Genomic DNA, 15,162 nt, shown 5'->3' with positions numbered 1-15,162 from the left:
GAGTGAAATGTAAAGGAGGCCGTGTGGGGGCAGGACTCTCAGTGATGAGCTCCCTTCTCGTCCTGTTTTTGGTTGGGGACAGGCACAGCACCTCCCATGAGACCCCAGCTCTGGTCTGATGAGTGCCATGGGGCTCTCCTGCCCACTTTGAGCTGTGGTTGGCTGGGCACTGCCCCCATGCGCCTGATTCAGGCAGCGCCTCTCGGCCTCCTGCCTCCTGCCTCTGGAGCTTTGAGCTCACATCAGTACGTTCTGGAAACAGCTACCCTCCTGGCTTTCAGGTAAGGCAGGAAGACTCACACTAGCACCCGCCCTGGAGTGAGGTTCACAGCCTTCCCCAAGCACCTGGCCTCCAGCAGCCCCTCAAGCAGGGAGGGTGGGAATGATGGCCCATGTTAGCAACAGGAATAGCCCTTTAGAAGAAAGCCCAGCCCTTTCACTCTCTCCAGGGCCCAGGGCAGGCCGCGTGGCCAGACCACATGTGGGGGTAAGGCTGGGTGCCATGGGGCACCCCAGAGTTAGTGGGAGCCAGGCCGGGCTGCGAGGATTTCAGCTCAGGACAGGCCAGGAGCTGTGTGGTGCTGACAGATTGGAAGAGCTCATTGGCTCTGCCACCAAACTGGAAAAACCAGCAGCCACTTGGGCAAAAACTGGACCCATTTCTGATGAGTGAGCCCAGCCAGGGTGGCCGTGGGAAGGTGCTCAGTAGGGGTGCCAAGACTCAGCCTGCAGCCCAGGTTCCACACTGGACAGGCAGCTTCCCACTGGTGCTCGGGGTTTCCTCCTGCCCCTCCTCCAGTCCCAGGTCCAGGCCTGCATCTGTCATGGACTCAGGGTGGGGAGGTGCTTCTCAAACAGAGGGGTTTATTGGCTTGGGACAGTGGGCAGTGTCTGGAGACATTTTTAAGGGTCACAACTGGGATGGCACAATTGGCATCTGGTGGGCAGAGGCCAGCGATATTGCTAAATACCCTGTGATGCATGGGGCAGCCCCACAGCGGAGCAGAGCCTCACCCAGAACATAAGCAGTGCCAAGGCCGAGCAACCCAGCCTCAGGGAGAACTGGGCATCCTCTCAACAAGGTCTTGGAGCTGGGCTGGCACCGCCTGCCCAGTCCCACCTCCCCAGAGGTGGTTCACAAAGGTGCTCCCCGTCCCAGCTTCTCGACAGCCAAGGAGGGCCAGGGTGAGCATCAGCTCCCTCCCTCATTGCAGAGGAGACCAGGCTCTGTAGGACAGAGCAGAGGCTGGCCAGGCACCCAGCACGTGGGGCCTTGGGCCCTCTTTCTCCTGTACTCTGCACACCTGGCTTGATCTTGCCATCACTGGCCAGGCCCAGTCAGGATGCATCTTTGGGCCTCCCTACCCCTCCTCCTCAGGCCCAGGGGATGCCAGCAGGTCCCTGCAGTGGATGGGGCCAAGAAGCCATCACAGCACAGCTGGAGGTTGTCCTCAGGCCCGGGGGGCTGGACCCTGTCACTGGGAGGCTGTGGGCAAGCTTCCCCTGCTCTCTGAGCCCACCTGGCCACAACGGGCAGCTAATGGTCCAGGCCCCCCTGACCTGGACTGTCCATATCTTTTCTGGCCCTTCCTGTTGGTCCCTACCCAATCCCCTCAGCAGCGGAGCGATTACACCCTAGCATACTTAGTCACAGCCTACTTTGTCACCTTGTATTTGGGAAGCACCCAGCCCCAATCACTGTGGTTTCATTCATCCTCACAGCAGCCCTCTAGCAGAAGGGAGGTGAAGTCTATTTCACAGACGAGAAAACGGAGGTGTGGAGAGGCCAGATTGGTGTTTGGTTGGCATTGGGACTGGAGCCCTGTTTGACCAGGGCTCAAGAGTGCCCCAGGCTGGCTCTGTGGCAGGGGCCTGGGCTTCTTCTTTTTGCCTGCCTGCTGCTGGTAGAGGCCGGGGCCCCAGGGGACTTAGGACCGGGTCAAGTCACATCTCTATATGAGCACAGGAGGCCTGGTGGGGAGTGTGGAGCAGTTTTGCCCCATCCCTAGTGTCCACCCCACTCTGCCCCATATGCACTTGGGTAGAAGCCACTCTTGGAACAGGTGATGTACTGCCCAGCCATCTTGCCCTGACATCCTCTCTGGGACCCATTACTGCCTCTCCTTTCAGGTGTGAGGACACTGAGGTCCCGCAGAGCCTGAGGACTTGCTCTGGGCATCCCACTTGGGCCAGCCTAATGGCTGTGCTCCTGGGCACCCTGCCCCTCCTGCTGTATCCTGCCAGGGGTGTCACGGGCTCAGAGACAATGCAGCTTTGTGGGAGCCTCTGCTGCTCACCCAAGCCCTGACTCCTGAGACATTACCTCATCCGGGCCAGGCTCCACGAGGTGGGGCACACCCAAGAAAACAAGCCTGGGAGTGGGCGTGGCAACTGCCATGAGGCCCCACCTGCTGCTGAGCCCCAGGGTTATTAGCCTTAGATTGAGGCCAATCCCCAGCATGCGAACAAGAAAACTAAGGCCCAGAGAGGGCCAGAGACTTGCTTAGAGTCACACAGCAAATCTGGTGTCTCTCACGTGGAGTTGAGTCGGTCTCAGATATAGATGGTGACCTCTGAGCTCTCCAGCAAGACAAGATTTGGGGTGGTTGGGGACAGATGCTGGTGAGAGGGGAAGTGAGGCCAAGGAGGGGCCTGTGGCCCAGCCCACCGAGCACAGAGCCTGGAGCCCACAGAAGCCATGGAGCTGGCTGTGGTCAACCAGGACGGCCTTGTACTGCCTCCAAGCTCTTTGCTCCCGTTTCTGGTCGGGGGTGTGCTCTGTGTTGGGTGAAAAGTCATGGGCACTTATTGTCCTGGGCTACATCCAGCTTCCTGCTGAGCTGGCTGTGAGCTGGCTGTGTGCAGACAAGCAGCCTGGTAGGCAGAGGGAGTTGGCCCTGGGAGCAGAGGCTTGTGTCCTTCTGGGCCGGTCCCAACAACAGGACAGTTGCGTGTGCTCCACAGCCAGGCCGCCATTTGTATCTGCCCCTCAGCCTCTGAGCAGAGGGGTCTGGGCCCTGCCACAGAAGGGGTGGCCAGCAGGAGCACCTGGAGGTTACGGGCAGTTGTGGAGGGCAAACTCTGGCTCTCTCAGACCCGTCCCCTCCCTGTCCTCGGCCCCTGACCCCCCATTTATTTTACGAGTCATCTGCTGTATGCTATCTTCTTCTTGAGGTGCGACACCATTTTTGCAACTCCTTGCTCTGAACTATCCCACGCGCCCCACTGCCCCCAAGGCCAAGTCAAGCCCTCGAGCAGGTGTAGGGCCTGTCAGAGGTTCAGCTGAGCTTGCTCTACACGCTCCGTTGCCCACCCTCCTTCCCTAAAGTCTGAATGTGTCTTAAAACAGGCTGCTACTCTGATTAGTGGCCTTTGTGCTCCTGTGTCTGGGTGGTAACCCTGACCCCCTTCCCTGTTTTCGAGTGCCACCCTCTGCCAGCCCTCGCAGCTGCCATCATCCCTCCTCACCGCCAGCCCGGCTCAGCGTGTTCCAGCCATAGTCATCTCTGCCTGCAACTAAGGGCCTCAGCAGGGGTTGGGGAGTGACAGCAAATGGGCGGTCAGTAGGCTAGAGCCAGTGAGTGGGTGAGGGGCATGGCAGAAGTCACAGGTGTAAGAGCCCAGTGCCAAAAGCTGGCACGAGGGGCCTCAGCAGAGTGTGGGACTCCCATCCCAGGGGTGTTCAAGCAGCCATGTAGGATTGCCCTTGGGGAGTTCCTGCCCTGGGCAGGTGTTAGAGTTCCTAGGGCTTGTGTTTGCAGCCAAGTTCCCAGCCCACCCCCACCTACCCCTCCAGTGACTTGGGGGCACCGGGAGCTCATGTTTCTGACGCCCTGCAGGGCATTGCTTACACCAGGAGCCCACATCTCCTTCCAGGCCTGAGGGCTGGGGTGCCCCCAGCCATCCCCTCAACTTGGGCATGTCAGCCAAGCTTATATAACCTGCCTCTGCCTCAGAGCTGGAGCCTCCCGTAAGGAGGGAAGGGGAGGGGAGCCAGCCCTGCCGGCCCGCAGTGCCCAGCCCAGAGATGCCCCTAGACCTCCAACCAGGGCAAGAGAACTGTTCACGGCCAAAGTTCAGAGGAAGGTAGGCATGGCCTAGTCTTGGACTTGAGGCATTGCTTGTGACTCCTGGGAGGACCCCCACTCTTTTCTCTGGGTCTCAGCACCCCTTTCCCAGAGTCACTGGCCTCCCAGTGACTCTGGCTGGCTCTCAAGCCAGACAGCGCAGGCCCAGTACAGACTGGGATCAGACCGTGTCCCAAACTGTTCCTGGGTGCCAGGCAGCGGGCTGGCCCCCAGAGAAGTAGCAGAGATTGCTGGGGCCCCGTCTTCTGGAGCAGACATCAGCATTGACGACGAAGAGACAGCTGCGGGAGACAGCGCCAGGGCAAGGCCTGCCAGGCACTCACTCTAGGAGGGCCTACCAGAGGGCCAGCCTAGACCCCGAAGGCAGGCCCCGTCTCCCCATCACACAGCCCCCAGACCCCCCAGGGACCTCTCCGCAGTGAGTCCACATCCCCTCCTGCTCGAGGCCCTGCAACAGCTCACCGCCTGGGGCGGCGTTTCCTCAGACCGGCCTGGCTGCATAGGTCCTGTCCTGCCTGCTCCCCTGCAGGCACCCGTGGGCCATGCCCAGACCCTTCAACACCAGCACCCACCCTCCTCTCCAGCTTCTCATCCCTGCTGTCCCACCTGGGCCTGGCCCCACAGTCCTCACACACATCACCCCCTTACTCCAGCCCTCAGCACCCAGGTTCCCCCCGAAGCCCCTGAGGCCCCAGGCAGAGACTGCCCGGCCTCCCTTTGTCTGGTCAGTGCTGTGGCTATGTAATTCTGTCTCTGTCCCCCAACGTAGAATCTCAGGGTACGGAGCAGCGGAGGAACAGAGTTCTTCACGAGGTCAGCCACCAAGTTCAAGGGCGCCCTGGCCCAGAAGTTCATGTTTGTGGATGGAGATCGAGCTGTCTGTGGCTCCTACAGGTGACTCCCTGGCCTTCTGGGGGTGGGGGAGAGGCGGCTCTGGATCCCAGCTGGTTTCTGCCCTTAATCCTGCCTCATGACACCCCGGTTATTCCAGTTCGCTGGTCCCAAAAGTGCTGAGGTGTGAGCTGGGCTGGGGCACACCCACACGCCAGCCACCCATCTCCAGAAGCAGGCAGAGGAGGGCTTTTGTTCAAGAGACTCACTCCAAGTGGAGTTAGGGTATGGGCAGGGCCTGGCTGTGCCTCCCCAGGTCCATGGAGTGGTAGTTCTGAAAGCCATTCTCAGGGCCAGGCCCAGAACAAGATGACCGTGGCCCATCTTTAAGGGCCCCGCCATGCAGGGGGGCAGGGGGCGCTGCCACTCAGAAAGGTGGTAGGACAAAGACCCCGGGTGTCCAGGCTGCTCTGGGCATCCTGTGACCCCAGAGGAGCACGGCACTGTGCTGTTTTGCACAGGAGACAAAGGACTTAGTGTCCGTGACTCGCCTGAGGACCCAGACTCAGGTCTGGCCCTGAGGCTTGTGCCCTGGTTCCCCTCACTGATCAGTCCCATCCAGGGCCTCTTAGCCACAGTCCAGGAGACAGCAGCTGGTGGGGTGCATGGCGGCTCTCTCGGACACCCACTGTGGGGGGAGCCCAGGGCCCAAGACAGCAAGCAGGTCCCATGTGCCTAACCAGGCTGCCCCCTTGCCCTATGTTGCAGTTTCACGTGGTCGGCTGCGAGGACAGACCGGAACGTGATCTCCGTGCTGTCTGGCCAGGTGGTGGAGACGTTCGACCGGCAGTTCCAGGAGCTGTACCTCATGTCGCACGGTGTCAGCCTCAAGGGCATCCCCATGGAGAAGGAGCCCGAGCCCGAACCTGTGTTGCTGCCTGCTGTGGCCCCTCTGGTGCCCTCCGGCACTGTGGCCAAGAAGCTTGTCAACCCCAAGTATGCACTGGTCAAGGCTAAGAGCGCTGAGGAGATCGCCAAGGTCTCCTCTGAGAAGCAGGAGGTCAAGAAGCCCCTGGGGCTGCGGGGTGTGGCGCTGGCCGAGCAGCCAGCAGACCTGCCCGAGCCAGCCCTGCCCACCCACCCGGGGCTGCTCAACCTGGAACGAGCCAACATGTTCGATTACCTGCCCACATGGGTGGAGCCAGACCCAGAGCCGGGCAGTGACATCCTGGGCTACATCAACATCATCGACCCCAACATCTGGAACCCTCAGCCTAGCCAGATAAACCGCATCAAGATCCGAGACACGTCCCAGGCTGGGGCCCAGCTGTGGAGGCACAGCCAGGACTGCGGCCCCCCTCCAGAGCCCTGCAACCCCCAGGACGAGGTCCCTGCCAAGAACGGCCTCCCTGAGGAGGACCGCATACCGCAGCCCCCCGTGCCCAAGCCCCGGACAGTGCCTGTGGCAGACGTGCTTGCCCAGAGTGGTGGCGGTGTAGGTGGGGCACTGGGGAGCCCCAGAGAGGAGGTACCTCAGAGCAGGACAGACTACCAGCTGCCCTGGACACCAGGTCCAGGCCAGGCCCCGCCCCAGCAGCAGCTGCCTGTGACCCAGGATGACCCTGATGGCAAGGGGGTGGTGATTTCCAATGGGCTGGGTCAGGAGGAGGAGGAAGACGACGATGACTACGTGACCCTCAGTGACCAGGACAGCCTCTCGGGCAGCTCTGGCCTTGGCCATGGCCCTCGGCAGCCCTCAGTGGCCTCCTCTTCAGTGTCAGACGAGTGTTTTGAGCTGAGGGGACACCAAGCCCCTTTCCGGAGGCGCCACTCAGAGCAGGTAGCTAATGGGCCAGCCCAACCCCCCCGCCGACAGCTGAGTGCCCCCAACATGACCCGCAGGACCTTTGGTGAGCACCTGTGTGGCTCACCGTGGGCCCGGGGCCGGCAGAGAGAGGACGCGGGCACTCTGAGGAGGACGCAGGCCTCGTGCTCCACGGACAAGGAGGCACAGGTGGGTCGGGGGGCCCGTCACACCAGGGGTCCGGGAGCCCCTCTCCCGGGGCCCGGGCTCCCGGGGCAGCCTTCTGTGGGCTCGCTCATCTGTGGCTCAGACCCTTCCCTGTCACAGACGGGACACTGAGGACCGGGGTGAGGAGTGGGCGGGAGCCGCCCAGCCGCACATGTGGCAGTGCTGGCTACCTCGGCCCCACCACGCCCAAAGGCAGCCTGTGCCCACTACTGGGAGCTGAACAAAAGCGCTTAACGCCCCAGAGGTTTCGGGCCGTGGTGTTTGGGAAGTCGGTGCCTGGTTTTTGAACGAGAAAATGGCAGTGGCGGAGGTACTTGCTCATACCCCCAAGCACCCCGCAGTAAGCAGGCCTTGTCTGGGCCTGTGCCAAGCCACCCGTGTGTCGGCCCCTCAGAGAGTGGTCCTGGGACCACTTTCCCCCACTCCCCCGGGACCAGCTCAGATTCTTCCTTTGCCTCTTCCGGCCTGCCCTCACAGCCCCGGCCCAGCCCCCGACGTCCCCCTACCTGGGAACAGTGCCCGGCTGATCATGCCCGGCATGATGATCAGGCCCATGGGCAGCATCTTGAGGTAGCTGGCCAGGATGGAGCCCGCTTTGGCGTGGTTCAGGTCCCGGGCAGACAGCGACCGCTGCACGATGACCTGTGGGCATGTGAGGAGCGTGAGTCCCAGCCCCTGTGCCTGGGGTGCCTGTGGCCAGACTTCTCCCTGGTGTGCCTCAGAGGGTAGCACGAGCTGCTGTCCCTCCAGCGCCAGACCCACCTGAGACGACCAAAGCCCAAACCTGACCCCCGATGGTTCCCCACAGAAGCAGAGCTCACCCTGATTGGCCGAGTGACTGGGGCCAGGGCGCTCATCTTCCAGGGCCACGGTCTCCCTGGCTGTTGAGTAGCCAAGGTGTGGCTGCTGCCTGGCCTGTCCCCCTGCCGTTGGCAGGGCTGGAGGAGACCCCAGGTAGAGTGCTGTCAGGGGACTCCCCCACCTCCTGCACCTCACGAAAATGGCTGGTATGTTCACTCACACGCCTGCAGGTGACACTGGCACCAACTGTTTTGTGTCACTGGCAGGGATCTGGGGCTCTCAGGCCTGGGGTCTAGGGGAGCCGCCACGGTCTCCCTGGCTACAGAGTAGGGGAGGGGCCGGGGCTGCCTGGGGGCAGCCCCTCAAGGGGAGGGTCTACGCCCTCGGGTAGACCCCAGCTGGGCCCCAGTGTCCAGGTCTACAGAACGGGGACTGATGGCATCTGAGATCCCTCCCAGCTCTGACATTACGATTATTCTTTTTAAGATTTTATTTTTTTAGAGAGAGAGGAAGGGAGGGAGAAAGAGAGGGAGAGAAGCATCGATGCGATCGAGTCTTGCTCACCCCCCACTGGGGACCTGGCCTACAACCCAGGCATGTGCTCTGCCCAGGAACCAAACCAGTGACCTCTCGGCTCACAGGTCGGCATTCAATCCACTGAGTTACACCAGCCCCGGCACAATTCTACTTTTAAAAACACAACAAAAAAAATTTTTTTAAACAGCTCTCTTGGGGTATATAATTCACCCATGGTTCAGCCACATGGAGTTTACATTCCAGTGCTTCTTAGTGCGTCCACAACGCTGTGCAGCCTGGAACTTCTCCCTTGTCTTCCCTTTGCTCTTCTGCAGGGCCGGTCACTGGCAGCAGTTCAGGAGTAGAAATCACCTGTGACTTTAACTACATTCCAAAGGCGCTAGTTGGACTGGCAGCTCCCAGCACACCCCCTGAGGCAGGGCTCTCGGTGCTGGGAGTAGTGGCACAGATGTGCAGGATAAGCTGCTGTCAGTCCTGCTTCTCCACCAGCTTCCGGTGACTTGGGGACCAGTCCTTGCCTCAGTTTGGGTCTCAGTTTCCCTGTCTGGACAAGGAGGGAGCCAGACATGGTTCCCTATGGACCATCCCCACTGATGCACTGTCATTACAAGAGCCCAGGGCCACTCCTCGTGGGAGAAGAGAAGCATTTCCCTAAACCCTGAACTCTGTATTTCATCGTTCCCTCCCAAGCCCTTGGGGGCCAGCCTGGGAGGCAGGCCAGGCCGGTTTTGCTACCCCATCCTGCAGGTGGAGAAGCTGGGCTCAGTGCGCTTCAGGCCTCCTCTTTGACTGGCTTTGTTTGGTTTTGATTACAAGATGGTAGCCCATGTACTGTGGATGGGCTGGGAGACAGTGAAAAGTTCTGAAGGAGACGAGGAGAAAAGCACACATGGTCCTAGCACGTAGAGCTGCCCCAGGCTGGGCCTCTTGAAGGGGCATCCCGGCCTGTGACTGAGTAGAGTTAGTCCTGCAGAGTCCCCAGCTGCTAGTGAGGGTTACAGCAGAGCACGACCAGGAGGACTAAGCAGGTGGGAGCCAGTGATGCAGTCCCTGCCTTGTGGGTGCTCTGGACCAAGGCCTCGCTACTCCCAGGCAGACCTAGACTAAGCAGGAGGAGGATGGGGAGGTAAGGCTCTGGGCAGTGTCCTGCCTTCCTGTGTGGCCCCCATTTTGGTCAGTGAAGCCCACTCAGCCCTGCTTTCAAGACCAGGCCCACTTGACCTTCATGGGAAAATCTCCTCAATGCCCTCTGGCCCAGACATGCCAGTGCCATGCTGGGCCTGTGCTGGGCGGGGAGGAGGGCACAGCCAGCCCCTCAGTCACTGGGGCTGACCCATAGCCCTACTGGGGGAGCCCGGACAGCTGCCTGCTGGGAAACCACGCGTCCTCGGAGGCTCATGTGAGGCAAGGCTGAAATGGGAATCTGGATGCCCCATGCTACAAATGAGGAAACTGAGGCCCAGCCTCCCTGGGTTTCTGAAACCTCCAGTGTGGCCCCGGGAGCTTCCCACTGCCAAAGCCCAGGGAGAGTCCACCAGCAAACGCGTACCTGCTGCTCAAGAGAGGAGGCCCTCCAAGTGCTCCCCTTGCTGGGTGGGCAGTCGTGGGCCCGGGAAACACCCCTCCCTCTGGGGGCCCCCACAGAGGAGGCTGTCCTCACGGACCCCACCGCCTCGCTCCACAATGGGGCCCTGCTGTGAGTCTGAGGCACAGCCGTCAGGCCTGTGCCTGCCAAGGCCCCGCTTCTTCAAGGGGTCTTTGCCCACCCGAGTGCCGCCTGGAGCTGCCTGTGGCCTGCCAGGGCACGCTGAGTGGTGGCCATTCCCCACCCCCGCCTCGAGAGGGCAGGAGGCCGTCTGAGGTCACCCAGTGCGTTCACAACACAGAGAGGACTAGAGACAGGCTCCAGGAGAAGAACTGGCCCCTGCACTCACCAGAACTTCAGGCCCGGGTCAAGCTGCCCTCCGACCACCTGTCCCCACCCTGTTCACGGTCGGAGGAGGCCAGCGCAGGGATGTAGAGGAGTAGGGGCTTGCCTTATCACACCACCAAAGGCGAGATTATTCCCGTGGGACACGTGGGGAAACTGAGACACAAAGTAACACAACAAACTTGTCCAGGCCCAGCAGCTAGTGAGTGGCGGGCCAGGAGACCAGCCCAGCGGTGCTGACTGCAGCCCGCCTGACAGGCGTCCCGTGGGAAGAGATGGCGCTGCTCTGCAGGATGTCACCCTGTCTGTTCTCTTTCCCAGGACCACCAGTATGGAGTCCCAGCCTTGGGGACCAGGGATAAAGATGGCTTCCCGCGGCTGTTGAGGAACCAAGGACCCACGCGGTACGGCTCCACGGCTGAGGGCACCCGGAGTTCTACCAGAAAAGCGGGTTCCCATTACTGGCAAGCCAAGGGCAGCTCTGGGCCCCACATGCCGCCAGACCCTGGGAGCCCAAGGCTGGCCCGCAACACCAGCCTCCTCACTGATGGTAGGGCCACCAGAGTGCACCCTAGTCCTTTTGGAATCCCATACTCCAAACTGTCCCAGTCGAAGCACTTGAAGGCCAGGGTGGGTGGCAGCCAGTGGGCCTCATCTGATTCTAAAAGAAGGGCCCAGGCCCCCCAGGACCACAAGGACCCCTAGCACCCTCCCCCTGGGCCTGGGGCCAGGCTGTCCACAGCCTTCACTCATGCCCAGACCCACCACGCAGACATTCCCTGGGGCCACACGGCAGATTTCAGATGGGCCACCGGGACCCTCCAGAGCCCCCCAAGGAAAGCAAGAAGGTGGCACAAGGTGATGTGGACACTCACCTGGTCAGTGCACCAGTACCAGGTGGCCATGATGGTCAGGCCAAAGGTCATCCCAGTCCATGGGAGGTCCGCAGTGTAGGGGTCACGGAACATGTGCATGGCGTCTGCCCGTGGCAGGTGGCAGGTGGTGTTGGCGATAGTCCTGGTCGGGATGGCCTGGGCATAGGCTGCCGCCAGCTGCTCATACCCACCAATCCGGTCAAAAGCTGGCAGGGCCAGGACAGGGATGGTCAGTGGCCCTGACTCTCAGTCCCCACTGCTCTCCCACAAGGAGCTTCCTGCTGTGTCACACCTGGCCTCTTCCCACTTTACCTCTCCTGGCATCTGGAAGGGCGTGACTGCATACAGGGTTTTCCAAAAAGGTGAATTTACGTGACTATTTTATATGTATTTAAAACAATGCTATTAAATGAGCATTTTGCACATGGGCGGCAGTGTCTGGTCGTTCTCTGGATGCCAGTCGGCCCTAAGCAGTGGGCTTCTGTGCCAGGCTTCACACTGTCGCCTCAAGGAAGCAGAAGCATTTTGTCTGATCATTTAAGGGCCTTCCAAACGGTTTAAAGTGCTAAGGTCCTGACCCAGGGGCTTCTGGAGGACATGCATTTTGGCAGAGATGAGAAAGGCTGGCAGTGAGGTGGCACTAAGCAAGGAAACGGGTCCAGCGGGACCAGCCAGGGGCATGACCAAAGTCACAGGGGTGGCCTGGCCAGCTGGGCCTTACGCCCAGACCATATTCACCCTGTCTCCGTTCTCAGGGTCAGCCCTTTGTGGCTAAGCCCTGGCCCATCTGTGGCTTTGCCATGTCTGCAGTCACTCCTCTCTGCCCAGACTGGGCCTGGCTGCCTCAGTCTCTCTCCAGCATTGGATTCTAGAGACATGGTCCCCTGGTCTGAGAGGAGGCAGATACACAGAAGCCTGGACACAGGAAAATCCCAGTCTCAGCCCAGGCCCTACCCACAGCACCCACTTTCCCCAAGCAGGAAGCCTGCTGCCTGGACTCTGGGTCCCCAGCATCCTTGCCGCCCGGAGCCCAGGCCAGACTGGGGTGAGTGCTCAGAGCAAAGTTGCAGACACTATGCAAGGAGCAGGCATGGCCGGGCCCCTGGGCCCTACGTAGCTTCTGAGTCTGGAGAAAACTGGATAGCCTCTGCTCGCCTTTGGTGGGACTCCTTGGCTCTGCATGTACACTCCCAGGGTGAGGAGTCCTTGGGAGGCCTGAGGGCCGCTGTCTGAGCTTCCTCTCTGTCCCCAGGCCAGTGTCACTGGTCTGTCTGAACCCTGGCTCTCCTCCCCTGATCTGCCAGCAGGCTGCAGTAGCACTTCCTGGGGTCTTGTACATGGTTCTAAACAACTGGAGCAGACACCCCGGCAGTGTTGTGGTCTCCCAACTGTGTGTTCGCACATCTACCTGAGTCCAACCTCACCCTCACGCCCTGAGGCAGGGCCCGTGTGGCTGGTCCTGTGTTCCTGAGTCAGCTGTGTACCAGCCCTGAGTCCTCCAGGAGCTGTGACAGAAACATAGCTGGGCCCTGTGGGCCGGCGGGGGCCAACAGCCTCCACCCCTCAGGGGAGGGCAGCAGGGGCCCAGCCTCTTGAGCCAAACCCACCCCCCAGCACTGACCCCCAGACTCCAAAGGCTTGCTCCCATGGCCCACAGCCCTCACCTTGCACAGTTAGAATGACAGCCCCCACCACCATGATGAGTGTTTGCAGGGCATCTGTGTAGATCACAGCCGCCAGGCCTCCTGTGGGAGAGAACAGGGAGCTGGAGCAGTGTGGCGGACTCCAGCCAGCAGAGTCCCCCTGTTGTGGCTGATGGTGAGAATAAATGCACAGGCAACAACAATCCTGTGGAGAAAAAGGGGACAGCGTGGCTACTCTCAAGGGGAGAGGGCCTATGGGCGCCTTTAGGGTCATATACAATTCTTATATACAGATACATTCTAGCAATAAAAGGCAAGCCCATTTTCTAGGAATTGTAATGTCAAGGGCTACTGTAGTTGGGAGAAACAATTCTGATAATAGGTGCCCCAGAACCGGACGCCTCCCACCACATGTTAGTATATGGGAATTGAGGCAGAGCTGAAACTATTGGTGTGCCAAGTTTAGCCAGTACTTTCCAATTAGCTCCCCAGCTCTCTACTACAAAAGGACTTTGGGGGAGAAAAGCAATAGTGACATTTGGTCTTCTGCACAAAGACCAAGAGACTGAGTCTTTATGGCTCTTGTCTAAAGTACAAGGAGGAACCGGAGGGTGATTGAGAGTATGATAAATCCTCTCCTGGGTACACAGGGCAATTGCGGTTATCATAGAGAGCTGATAGTAATTACTGTACTACTTGCTTGCAGCATAAAGTTACTCCTTTAAAAGAAAACACAGTGTCAATAAGAATAGAAAAACAAATTAGTAAATACTTAGCAACATAAACTTCATTTTTGGCACCAGAATCCAGTGCTTATTTTCTTCTAGTTGGCCAGTGTCAGCTGGGCCACCTGCTCTGCTAGGTGAACAGTCCTGCTCTTGGGGACGTGGGACCAGGGAAGCAAGCCAGAGCTCCGGGAGAGACAGCAGCTTACGCTCATGTTCCCCACCATTTCGCAGGTGGGTGAGCTGTGGGACCCACAGAGCCAGACTGTGAATCTCTGGCTGTAGCCCAGCCACATCCTTGGCTCCTGCTAGCCTCTCAGACTCCAGCCGTGTCCACAGGCTATACCGATGCCCCGCCCACTGGTCAGGACCCCTGACTCCAAGACCCCATAGACCCTGCCCGGGTGCCATACCTGCGATGGTGTACAGGGCTGTGATGGCAAGAGTCAGGGTGGTGGACAGGTAGAAGTTCCAGCCCAGGCAAATGTGCACAAAGAGAGCCCCTGCATACAGGTCGATCTGTGTGACAAATCACAGGACCCAGAGCACCAGTGAGCCCCCACTTTGCCACTCTCTCACTGAGTGGCCTCAGAGTCCCGTGGGTAAGGGATGAGGAGGGGCTGGGTGAGGGGAGGAGGAGGTCCTGGCCATGGAGAGGCTGGGTGCAGGGCGTCACTGTTGTTCATGGAGTCCCAAGTGGCCGACGCCCACCAGCGAGCAGCACAGCTATTGAGCCTGGACTCCTGGGCGTGATAGGCAGGACCCTGGCACCCCGGTTTCCAGGGGCCTTGATGAGGAGGAGTCCAGGAGGGCTTCTTGAGGGAGGCCCACAAAGACTAGTAGGCCTCAGGAAACAGGTGCACATGTTTTGGTCTGCAGGCTCAAGTCTGGGTGCACTTCCTATTCTCTGCCCCCGAACCCCGGCAGACAGGGCCCTCCAGGAAGAGACCAGCCATGTGTGCCGGTGTGGGCCAGGGAAGTGGGCAGCCTTGTTTACTGCCCCCTGCCCCTGGTGGAATTGGAACTGGAGTCAGGACCATGTGTTAGGTTGAGGCTGGTTCCCAGGAGCAGGACTAGCCCCTCCACCATCCCAGCACCCATTGGAGCAAGAATCCTAGCCTCAGGGTAAGCAAGGGACCAAGCCTCCCAGACCATGCCCCTCCTCCAACGTGAAGCAGGCGCCCAGAACAGGAGCCTGCCACTGTATGCCAGCTGAGTAGAGGGGAGACAGACTGAACCGGCCGCTGGGGCCAAGAGCTCCCCGAGGAGGCTAGGCGAGGCTGCGGGCCAGTCGCCAGCCCCTTTTAGTTGCCCCAGCGCCTTGTCCAACTTGGCGCTGCCAGCACTGCTGGGAGCCAGACTTGGGGGACCCTTGCTCCCTCAGGCCTCAGGGACACAGAGCCCAGGTGGGAACTGGGCCTCACCCAAAGTCCATGGTCCTGTACCTCTCCCTCCAGGCTCCTCCTGCACCTTTTAGGGAGGAGACCAGCCAGGGTGGAGGCTGACAGGGTGCTCTCAGGCCCCTGTGTGTGTGTGTGCGTGTGTGTGTGTGCTGTGATGCGTCTGCCAACAGCATCCATGAGACCAGAGGAGAAACAGGCGCAGGGAGGGGAGTGGACTTCACCAAGGACAGGCCCCGGCAAACAGGTGTGGGAGATGCCAGGTGAGAGGGCCAAGGGCGAGGGCACAGAAGAGCTCTA

The 15,162-nt window shown here is 60.2% G+C and overlaps 2 protein-coding genes across 4 annotated transcripts in view; one reads left to right on the top strand and one right to left on the bottom strand.

Annotated features, from left to right (window-relative positions):
* FAM83G (family with sequence similarity 83 member G) overlaps positions 1-11,100 on the top strand; it is a 28,237-nt gene extending 17,137 nt beyond the window's left edge. Inside the window, exons 4-6 of the mRNA XM_037163210.2 lie at positions 4,858-4,982; positions 5,688-6,933; positions 10,541-11,100. Of these exons, the coding sequence (XP_037019105.2) occupies positions 4,858-4,982; positions 5,688-6,933; positions 10,541-10,924 (1,755 nt within the window). The 3' untranslated portion in view covers positions 10,925-11,100. The remainder of the gene's footprint in view (positions 1-4,857; positions 4,983-5,687; positions 6,934-10,540) is intronic.
* Positions 1-15,162, bottom strand: part of SLC5A10 (solute carrier family 5 member 10) — a 78,577-nt gene that overhangs the window by 43,768 nt on the left and 19,647 nt on the right. For all 3 annotated transcript variants that reach the window (XM_053665675.1, XM_037163212.2, XM_037163213.2), the window contains 4 exons: positions 13,876-13,981; positions 12,759-12,839; positions 11,095-11,300; positions 7,458-7,593 (listed from right to left, as the gene is read on the bottom strand). In XM_053665675.1, coding sequence (XP_053521650.1) covers positions 7,458-7,593; positions 11,095-11,300; positions 12,759-12,839; positions 13,876-13,981 — 529 coding nt within the window. The remainder of the gene's footprint in view (positions 1-7,457; positions 7,594-11,094; positions 11,301-12,758; positions 12,840-13,875; positions 13,982-15,162) is intronic.

The sequence above is a fragment of the Artibeus jamaicensis genome, unplaced genomic scaffold (genome assembly GCF_021234435.1).
Source record: "Artibeus jamaicensis isolate MK-2021 breed Jamaican fruit bat unplaced genomic scaffold, CSHL_Jam_final contig_419, whole genome shotgun sequence".
In the NCBI taxonomy this organism is placed as follows: domain Eukaryota; kingdom Metazoa; phylum Chordata; class Mammalia; order Chiroptera; family Phyllostomidae; genus Artibeus; species Artibeus jamaicensis.
Note: the sequence above shows the minus strand (reverse complement) of the source record. Positions and strands in the feature narration are given on the sequence as shown.